At 39.4% G+C, this 11,449-nt stretch overlaps 1 protein-coding gene across 6 annotated transcripts in view; it reads right to left on the bottom strand.

Annotated features, from left to right (window-relative positions):
* stxbp5a (syntaxin binding protein 5a (tomosyn)) overlaps positions 1–11,449 on the bottom strand; it is a 236,745-nt gene that overhangs the window by 143,018 nt on the left and 82,278 nt on the right. For all 6 annotated transcript variants that reach the window (XM_043696459.1, XM_043696460.1, XM_043696462.1 and 3 more), the window contains exons 5-6: positions 6,985–7,119; positions 2,473–2,536 (exon numbers count right to left, since the gene is read on the bottom strand). In XM_043696459.1, coding sequence (XP_043552394.1) covers positions 2,473–2,536; positions 6,985–7,119 — 199 coding nt within the window. The remainder of the gene's footprint in view (positions 1–2,472; positions 2,537–6,984; positions 7,120–11,449) is intronic.

The following is an 11,449-nucleotide window of genomic DNA, read 5'->3' as shown; positions in this document are numbered from 1 at the left end:
TTAAGAGGGAAATCAGGAGGGCAAAAAGGGGACATGAGATAACTTTGGCAAATAGAATTAAGGAGAATCCAAAGGGTTTTTACAAATACATTAAGGACAAAAGGGTAACTAGGGAGAGAATAGGGCCCCTCAAAGATCAGCAAAATGGCCTGTGTGGAGCCACAAGAGATGGGGGAGATTCAAAACTAGCATTTTGCATCAGTATTTTACTGTGGAAAAGTACATGGAAGATATAAAATGTAGGGAAATAGATGGTGACACCTTGCAAAATGTCCATATTACAGAGGAGGAAGTGCTGGATGTCTTGAAACGCATAAAGGTGGATAAATCCCCAGGACCTGATCAGGTGTACCCAAGAACTCTGTGGGAAGTGATTGCTGGACCAATTACTGAGATATTTGTACCATTGATCGTCACAGGTGAGGTGCCAGAAGACTGGAGGTTGGCTAACATGGTGCCACTGTTTAATAAGGGTGGTAAGGACAAGCCAGGGGACTACAGACCAGTGAGCCTGACCTCAGTATTGGGCAAGTAGTTGGAGGGAATCCTGAGGAACAGGATGTACATGTATTTGGAAAGGCAAGGACTGGACTAATAGCTCCTTGAAAGTGGAGTCGCAGGTAGTCAGGATAGTGAAGATGGTGTTTAGTATGCTTTATTGGTCGGAGTATAGGAGTTGGGAGGTCATCTTGCAGCTGTACACGACATTGGTTAGGCCACTGTTGGAATATTGCACGCAACTCGGGTCTCCTTCCGATTGGAAAGATGTTGTGAAACTTGAAAGGGTTCTGAAAAGATTTACAAGGATGTTGCCAGGATTGGAGGATTTGAGCTGTAGGGAGAGGTTGAGTAGGCTAGGGTTATTTTCCCTGGAGCGTCAGAGGCTGAGGGCTGACCTTAGAGGTTTATAAAATCATGAGAGGCATCGATAGAATAAATAGGCAGAGTCTTTTCCCCGTGGTTGGGGAATCCAGAAATAGACGGCATAGGTTTAGGGTGAGAGGGGAAAGATATAAAAGAGACCTAAGGGGCAACCTTTTCCATGCAGAGGGTGGTGCGTGTATGGAATGAGCTGCCAGAGTAAGTGTGGAGACTAGTACAATTGCAACATTTAAAAGACATCGGGATGGGTGTATGAATAGGGAAGGTTTGGAAGGATATGGGCCGGGTGCTGGCAGATGGGACTAGGTTGGGTTAGGGTATCTGGTTGGCATGGACAAGTTGGACCAAAGGGCTGGTTTCTGTTCTGTACATTTCTATGGCTCTATAACTTGGAAATAGACACAGTTATATAGTATGGAAGCAAACCCTTCAGCCCAAACCGTCCATGCCAACCAGGTTTCTTAAACTGAATTAGTCCCATTTCTGGCGCATATCCCTCCAAATCATTCTTATCCATGTACCTGTCCAAATGTCTTTTAAATATTGTTACTATATCTGCCTCTGCCAATTCCTCTTGCAGCTCCTTCCATACATGAACCACACTGAAAAAGTTCTCCACTCACCTTAAATCTATGCCCTCTGGCTTTGAATGCCCCCACCCTAGGGAAAATACCTTTGCTATTCATCTTCTCTAAACCCCTCATGATTTTATAAATCTCGATGAAAGGTCACCCTTCAACCGCTTACACTCCAAGGGAAAAAAAGTCCCAACCTCTCCTTATAACTCAAGCCCTCCAGTCCTGTAAAACATTCTAAGATTTATCAGCTTTTAATCCCTATAACCATTTCCCCACTAATACTGATTTGCTTCAGTTCCTCCCTCTACTGAAGCCTGTGTAGGTTTTTATTTGCACTTTTCCTGACATTTCAGGTTTACCCTGGATGTCAATAACTCAAGGCAGATCTACCCAATTTGATTAAAGCAAAGTCCATTACCAATACTGCACTGCAAAAATTTTTACCCATATAGTGCCTACAATTACAAGTGAATCAGTACATGGACTTCGAGTCATGGAGTCTTACAGCATGGAAAGTCTTCAGTCCCACTAGTCCACACCAACCATCTTCTCCAAGCTATGTTTTACTTTAAAGCAAAATTTCTGTGCAATTGCAAAAAATTGGTGTGCACCTTTTGACACAATCTACAGCTAATACAGATAGGAAGAACATGGCTTTTGAGATCTAAAGACCTTTTCATTCAGATCAAGGCAAACAGAAATCTAATGTTTTGAAACAGTTAAGTACAATGAAAAGTGATGCATCAGAAGCTATGAACTGGTGGAATGAACCAAGCAGTACAAGAAATGTAAACTTAATTGAATAATTTAAAACATAAATATAGTCCTAATATAAAAGGATTTATTTTAGTTCGAGTATAATCTCAGAACAGGATACATTGGAGAATTGAATGTTCAATAACTGTAGTACAGCTGACACAGCATCTGAGCAAATCTTCAACAACCATTTTTCACAATCCATTGTCACTGAGGCCAATTTTCAGCAGATACCCATTATTCAAGACACATGTACCTTGCCTTCATCCATAGGGTTGTCACTGATGTGAACAATTAATCCTGGGTGAGTTTTTGATGATCTGAAATTAAAACATTCATTTAGTTGTAAAAGAAAGGAAAAAAACATGGTTGTGTAAAGATTTCACACAGTACAAAACTAACAAAGATTACAACTTGCACAAAGAGCAACTTTTAACAACAACAACTTAATTCAGCTAGTTTCTCAGGCTGATGCAATTTAATCCAGCTGAAAGAGAATTAATTCAAAAATGTGGCATATAACCAATCGCAAGATTAGTATAGAACATCCTTTATTCTCATGTGTACTCAAGTATAGAGTACAGTGAAAAGTTTTACAAAGTAACCTTTTATGGCATCATTTTAGGTACAAGTACCCAGGCACAAATCTTAGCTGCAAAAGAGGAATAAAAAGTAGTTGCAATACTTTAGTGTTATAAACCAAACCCAAGCAGTGAAATAATAGCAGATAGTATTCCAATTGATCAACCAACCATCAACAAAAGCTAGCCAGGCAGCATTCAGACAGGCCAATTGATTGGGCATCAATCTCTCAAAACACAACCACAGAAAACTTGCATTTATGTAGCACTTTTAAAAAAAAATGTCACCAGGCACTTGAGAGCACAAAAAGGGAAAAAGGAACAGTAAGGAAGAGGTTAGAAGTGTGGATGGCCAACAGCTTGGTCATGTAGATTGTTTTGTGAAATACAGAGGGAATATCGGTGTTTAGAAAGGGAGTTCTGATGTATTGATCCAAGATGGTTTAGGCAAAAGGAGCAGGAGGAAGGCGGCATAAGAGACTCAGGTCAGGTAACAGAGGAGAGAGGTTATGTCAGCATTGGAAAAGGCTGAAAAACATGGGTTGACTTACTAATGATAGTTGAAAAAGCCTAACAATTTTAAACATGGTAAGTTGGGGGAATACATGCAAAATTGTCCATATAGTGTTCAGGAATGTGTAAGTTCGGTGCATTAGTCAGGGGTCATTGTAAGGGAATGGGTTTGGGTTGAGTTACTCTTCAAAGAGTCGGTGTGGCCTTGTTGGGCTGAAGGGCCTGTTCCCACACTGTAGGAATTCTATGGCAAAGTTAGAGGTCATAGGCAAGTGAGATATGATTTTTATTTTATTCACTTGTGTAATGTGGGTGTTGTTGACTGGCCAATATTTATTAGCTATCCCTAGCAGCCCTCGAACAGAATAGCTTGCTAGGCCAATTCAGAGGGCAGTTGAGAGTCACATTGCTGTGGCTCTGAAGTCATATATAAGTCAGACCAAGTTCAAATGCAAATTTTCTCGCCGAAAGCAAGTCAGTGAACCAGAAGGGTTCTTCCAACATTTGACAATGGTTTGATTCTTACAACCATCTATCATGGTGGGATTCAAATCTGGGTCCCCAAAACATTAGCCAAGTTTCTGAATTAATAATCGAGCAACAATACCAGTAGGACATCATCTAGTGTTACGATATGGCATGGATATCTGCAAATGGGTTTTAGACAAACTAGTTCATGGAGGATACAGCATGAAATGCCTGTCAAAAATGTGTATGTTGTAGTTAAGAGCAGAATTGAATGAGTGTTTCAAAAGCAAGTGGACCAAGGTAAGAGGGGAAGTTACCTTTGTGATGAACGCCTGAAATTGGAAGCACAGTTTAGTACAAAAGAGGGTGTGCATGGGTTGCAAAAAGTCAAGTTTAGTTTAGTGGATCAAATAAGGTGGAAGATAGGTTCAGTTCAAAGGTAAAAAAGAACTGAAGGTTATTGGAATATAAGTGGATGCTAAGACAATGTCAGTGGATGATATGGCAAAGTATGTAAATGAGCAGCAGCCTTGGATCCGTGAATAAAGATTTTATGGTGAAGATCATATAGGGTACTAGCAGAACTAAGTGAGGGTAATTTCATTATGTTGAGCAACACAGGAAGAGGAGGAAGGATAATGATAGTTAATTCAGAGGATACAGCAGTCAATGCACCATTGTCAGAGAACATTAACTCAATCTGGGCATTTCAATGTTAGTGAGGGTTGGAAATCAGGCTGTAGAGGCTTCAGTTGAAACTTTATTGCTGGAACAGCACAGCAGGTCAGGCAGCATCCTGACCTGCTGTGCTGTTCCAGCAATAAAGTTTCAACTTTGATCTCCAGCATCTGCAGACCTCACTTTCTCCTTGTAGAGGCTTCAAAAAGGAAAATGCAGGAGAGTTAGTCACAGGTCTGAGAAGGAGTAACAAGTTCAAAGGATAATGGAAAGAAGTGACTTGTACAAGAAGTTTCCCACAAATTGAATCTAACGCTTTACCAGTTGCAGTTCAAATATATCTGGGCAGTATTCCTCATGCAATCAGGTAAATATTACAGTTCAAAGAAAATGTATATTAGGAAGTTTCTTTTGCTCTGATTGAGACAAATCTTATTCATCTGCATAACTAAGTAAACATTTTAGACTTTTCATGCACTCACTGTGTTACACCAAATATACTACACAAAACCAACAAAATATTCTGATGTTTCTTTTGGCCAGCATTTTCCTGCTTCTAGATCAGTGTACTTAGCTAAATGCATTTGACATATCACAAAAGGTGTTATAATTGGAAAAAAAATTAACTGGCCATTTAACAATAGGGATATCTGCCTTAATACGCGGGATGTTTTCACACCTCGGCATTTTGAATGAACCTCAACATTTTAAGGGAAAGTATGTCAAGGGATATGGAATTAAGGTACAGCTCAGTCAAAACCGGTTAAAAGGAGCTGAATTATCTATTCCCACATCATTGATGTTTATGTTGATTGTTAAAGAGTTCTCAGTAAAAGGTGTTTTGAGGAGGAAAGACAAAATAAGAACACTCACTGGTCCATGATGATGCCAATTTATGTTGTTGCCATGGATCATTTAGTTTCAAAAATAAATTTGACTACACAAAGTGACCACATTAGAGGCTGAATGTATTGATGTAACTTTTAAATCAATCTCATCTGCCCAACAAGCTTCCTGCTTCCTTTTCAATGTCATCAGATATTTGGCATGTCCTGCACACCCAAACATAGGCAAGATTTAAACTAGAGTCCATTAAAAATAAAATTATTGTGAATGGCTAAACATCTGAATAAACGTTCATACCCGTTGCAACTATGCCTTTCCAGTCTATGTTGTTGCCAGGGCTACACCATTTGGCAATCTAAAACAAGAAATATCTACATAGCTCTTAATACGATCACTAAAGGACAATACAAAACAACAATGTAGAAGATCTGAGGCAATCTAATGGAAATGTTCAAAATTATTGATAGAGACAAGTTGTTGCCTCTGGTTGGATGGATGATTCTAGAACATGAGGGGTATGATCACGAAATTAAAGTTAATAAGGTTAGAAGCACTATTTCACATTAAAAGGTAGTGAAATTTAGAACTCTCATCCACAAAAAATGCTGAGGCTCAGTCCACTGAAAATTTAAAAACTGAAGTACAGGTAGTTCTGCTATTACGTGCTAATTGTGTTTGTGTGCGATCCCGTGCTATATAAAAATCACGCCACAAAAATAGCACTAAGTGTTGGTGATGCAATCTCGTTATAGCCAACACGTTTTAAAAGTTTGCGCTTTAGAAACAGCACCTTGTTCGCCAATCGCGTTACAGTCAATTTGATTGACAAAATGCACGTTATAGCCGAACTGCATGTACTTATTTTTATTTGACTTAATTGTGTAAACAAGACAGGTATTAGCTGAGGTGTAAATCATCCCTAATCTAATTGAATGTCAAAACAGTTAAACAGGCTAAAAACCCTAGTCTAATAAATTAAACAGATTTTGTAACAGTTAATTTAGTAGTTAAGTATGGAGAAAAGTCGATAGGATTTACATGAAACAAACTTTATTCCTCACAGCATAGATACAAAACAGCTTCTGAACTTTCTGCACCTAAATTTAATAAAACTGGAATATAAACAAGATCTTTTGCCTTTGATTTTACTTGTAAATCGCTGTTAGCCTTCCAGACTTCCCTGGCCCTTTCTCACACTGAAAGCACCAAAAGAGCTTTTAAAAAAAAACTGTCCTTGGCCTTTGTGAAATACATGTGCAAAATCCTTTGCGATTTGATCAGAATAAAGAAAATAAAAGCATTTGTCTAAAACTCAGAATTGTCAATTAGAACATTAATTTTAAAGAGCACATAATTGTCTTTATTTGAGCTGATTGGCTTGACCACCATATCCCAATAATATAAAGTTTTGCATACAAAACCTCCTGAATGGCAGAGTTTGTCCCATGTGTTTGAGCCAAATTTAATTCTATATACAGATACAAGAACAATAAAAAGGTAACTGTCAAAAATAATTGCTATTTGCCACAATGAATTGAAACATCTGCAGTGGGGCAAACAACGCTACCAAATTTTGACAGAAAAATTAATCTTTTGTAGGAAAATAAGCATATAAATTATCTATTGCACAACAGTAAACAAGAAACTTTATTAACCATGCACCACAAAAATAAGACACTCACAGTTCAATGGCTTTATTCCACATAATAACATAGCCTGAGAGTGTGAAAGACTCCACGTTGACAATATGTACATTGCCTCTTTCTGTGCCAACATACAACCATTTACTCTGGAAGGGCAGATGGCAAAATGTTATCCTGCAGAGAAGAAAAAATGTTGAATGAAAATATTACCCATATGCTGTACTCAAATTTCACAAAAGAATATTTAATTAAAAAAGACAGATTTTCAATAAAAAAAATTGATGTGGATGGTCTATGTTGACTGTACTAACAATTCACCCATTGAGCGCTCTGGTCACTCACAGCTGCATATGAAATTTCATTGAATAAAATGATAATTCATCTGTTGTGAAAGGGAACCAAATAACTAACTTACACTCTTCAGGCAATTGGAAAAACTTGCTAACCCTTTCCAGTTTGATCTGTGTGTGACTCTGTGTCCTCAGTGATTGGCATTAGTTTGCTGAAGTCGTACAACAAATCACTCAGGTCACTGAAATCACTGCCATCCTCAGGAAATATCCATCACGACATTTCATTCTGTTCTGATCAAACATATTGCAGGGCAAAATCATCTGGAGGCCAAATTTCTAACCAATATAATGCATATTTAAAGATAATTTTACCCACAGGCCTCCGTTCTGGTGAAACTTCACACATTTGAAACAAACAACTGCTCTCTCTATGCTAGATCTGTATGCTCCAACACTTTTTTTTAATTTCAGACTTCTAGCATCCAAGCTACTTTGCTTCCTCATAAATTTTATGCCCTTATATAGCCATTCTCTCGCAATTTATACAAAACTCAAAATTTGGGCTGAATGGCCTACAGGTTGTTGTGTTCTAACGTACGTTTCGTCAACGTGACGTCGCTGTAAGGCGATTGTCAAATTGGGGATGCTGTTTCTACAGCATGAACTTTTAAAACATGTGTTGACTGTACTGCAATTACAGTGCCAACACTAAGTGCTGTTTCTAAAGCGTGATTTTTCCACAATGGGCAGGGTTGCACAAGAACGCAACTATTGCATTATAGAAGAACTGACTTTACTTCTGTTCCTTGTCTTATGTTCTCTTGTCTCTCCAATACTCCGTTTGGTTATCCACATTCATTCCACTGCTTAGGTGGGTTTTTGACATTCCTGACTACTACTTGGTTCAACAGTTTCCAGATCTCCAAAACTTACTGCTGTTTGGTGAAGCTCAGTATTAAACAAGTCATTTGATTTTTTTTGGAAAAAGTTGTTTGCATGATTATCAGTGATGTGTAAATACTGAGACAGTTCCACAGCTCTTCTCACATTATCAGCCACTTTAGTTATAATTCATGAGCTAAACAATGTCAGATACTTTCTAGACAGTCATTCTTTACACTATCACTATTCCATCACACAATCCCTCATCATGCGAGTATACATTGTGAATTCTGTCATGTTTCATGGACACACTTGTACAAGACTACACATCTATATTTCAAAAACAGTATCTAATCTTAAATTTTACATAAGTTTCCCAGAGTAAGATTCCTTTGCTGTAATTCAAGATTCACCAAAGCATTTTGGATAAGCCTACTCACATGTCAGTCATACAGAGGAGAAAAGAAAGCAAGAGAGTATAAAATTAAAGAATCTTCATGAAAACATTGAAAAAAGAAAAGGAAATTATAAGCCACAAAGGTTGAGAGAAGGAGATTCAGAGGTCGGGAGCATTATGGTGGCTGGCCTAAATGAACATGTTTATCAGCATCTGGGAGCGGCAGATAAACAAAAAGGGATAGTGCTAAATGAGACTGCACAAGCAAAGAACAGAAAGCAGAATACCGATGGTAGAAATCCAAAAAAAAGAGAAAACTCTGAATACTCAGGGGAGCTAGCAAGTATGGACAGAGAAACAGGAGTCAACCACCTGAAATACCAACTTTGCATATTTTCTCCAAAGACACGGTAAATTTTTAGCATTTATGAGATTTTGTTCAGAAAAAAAACTTGAATTTCTGCAATATCTTTCTCAAAATGAACATGTCCCAGAATATTTTAACTCCAGTTACATGCTTTTGAAGTGAGCGCCCAGGTTTTGCGATCAGGGTCATAAACACGGTTTCTGACACTGATTGCACATAAAAACACTTACACTTTGAGTGATTCAGCTCTCTAATTTCATGGATGAAACATGTTATGAAACAGTGGAGACCAAACCAGGAATGCTTGTAGACAGCATCCCCTGTTTCTAGAAATATTCTGTAGCCATAATGAAACAGCTGGGAGTAGGCATATCAAAGTTAAGTGGTAGTGGTGGGTGGTGTTTGGGCAGGGGGTGTCGGATGCCATGCTGGTGAGGAGGCCGAGTGTGGGAGGTTCAATGTGTATGTGTGCATATCTGTGTAGTAGAGGTGGCTTTCAATGCTCAAATTTTTCAGAATAACTATTAACCTCAAGTGCATCAGAGAACATTTTCACAGGGGTTCTAGGTAATCAGTGTAACACCCCTATTTAAAATTTCCAGTTAATTCTCAGAGAGAGAGAGAGTATGGACTGATTTTTGCATGGTCCGAACATACAATTCCAAGTTATTTTGCAAAAACAACTCTGGCCATTTCAATTTCTGGGCCACGGACTCAACTGGAACGCGATAAAATGCATCAGCAGTCGATCCATAACAGCTTCACGTCATGTCACATCTGGGGTTGCCAATGGCTAGAAATTAAACGGGACCAGCTGTTTAAATATTGTGGCTACAACAGCTAGTCAGAAGACGTAATTCTGCAGCAAGTAACTCATCTCCCGTTTCCCTAATGCCTGTCCATTATCAACAAAGCATGAACCAGAAGTGCAAGGGAATAGTGTCCACTTGCCTGGATGGATTCAGCTCCAACACTCAAAAAGCTTGACATTATTCAGGAGTAAGCAGCCAAACTGATCGGCACCCATTTACTATCTTCAACAGTCAAATCTTCACCAGTGACATAGTGTGCATCTGTGACAAGATGCATTGCAGCAGTTCGCTAAGACCCCTCTGACAGCATTTGCCACATGTGACCTCCATACTTAGGAGTACAAGGGTAGCAGATGTGGGGAAAACAAGCTTCCTGGCTTGGAAGTTTATCATTCCTCCATTATTATAGTGTTAAAATCCTGGAACTTCCTATCTAACAGCATTGTGGATATCCCTACATCCTGAGGACTGCAGTAGTTTAAGAAAGCAGCTCATCTCTACCTTCCCCACGGCTATTAAGGATGTGCTACACATGCTGGCTTAGGGAGCACGAGAGAGAGAGAGAGAGAGAGAGAGAGAGAGAGAGGGAGGGAGGGAGGGAGAAAAAGGGGAGAGAGAGAGAGAGAGAGCGCACGCACATGGGGGAAGAGAGCAGGAGAGCGCGAAAAAAAAAGAGAAATGTTAGTCAGAACACAGACTCCCCTGTTCTTCTGCAAATTGTACCATGGGATTATTTATGCACTAAGTCTTATGCTGAAGAGGTCACATTGATTTAATTTGTTACTTTTTTTTCATATTTTAAAACAAATTATTGCTATGTATGTGCGCATGTGAGAGAGCGGGAACACGAATAGGAATGCAGTAGCAAGGAGTCTGGAGGAAAGGACGGGCTATCGAGACAGATGCGGGAGATGGAGATCTGAATACCTCATCAGATTTGGTAACAAATTTTGTTCAACCACAGTCCTGAGAAGTGTCTTGGAAGTGTCTTTACAATATTAAAGGCTTTTTAAATAAAATTCATTTGTGGGATGTGGGCGTTGCTGGCTTGCCAGTATTTATTGCCCATCCCTAGTTGCACTTGAGATGGCGGTGGTGAGCTGCCTTCTTAAACCGCTGCAGTCCACCTGCTGTGGGTTGACCCACAATGCCATTAGGGAGGGAATTCCAAGACTTTGACCCAGCAACAGTGGAGGGGTGCCAATATATTTCCTAGTCAGGATGGTGAGTGGCTTGGAGGGGAACTTCGTGTGGTGTTCTCATATATCTGCTGCTCTTGTCTTTCTAGATGGAAGTGTTCGTGGGCTTGGAAGATACTGCCTGAGGATCTTTGGTGAATTTCTGCAATGCATTTTTTTGGAGATAGTACACACTGTTGTTCCGGAGCATCAAAGGTAGAAGGAGTAAATGCTTGAGGATGTCATGCCAATCAAGCAGGTTGCTTTGTCTTGAATGGTACCAAGCTTCTTGAGCGTCATTGGGACTGCACTTATCCAGGCAAGTGGGGAGTATTCCATCACACTCCTGACTTGTGCCTTGTCAATGGTGGACAGGCTTTGAGGAGTCAGATGATGAGTTACTCGCTGCAGTATTCCTAGCTTCTGACCTGCTCTTGTAACTACTGTGTTTAGGTGCAAGTAAATGCAAGTTGCCATCATATTTTTATGCACATGTTCTTGACAATAAAATTGTGACTAATCAATCTTCAACGATGTAACATTCAAGGAGTCCAAGCCAAGGGCAGAGAAATATG

This window comes from Chiloscyllium plagiosum, chromosome 9 (genome assembly GCF_004010195.1).
Source record: "Chiloscyllium plagiosum isolate BGI_BamShark_2017 chromosome 9, ASM401019v2, whole genome shotgun sequence".
NCBI lineage: Eukaryota > Metazoa > Chordata > Chondrichthyes > Orectolobiformes > Hemiscylliidae > Chiloscyllium > Chiloscyllium plagiosum.
This window is presented reverse-complemented; position numbering and strand designations above follow the sequence as displayed.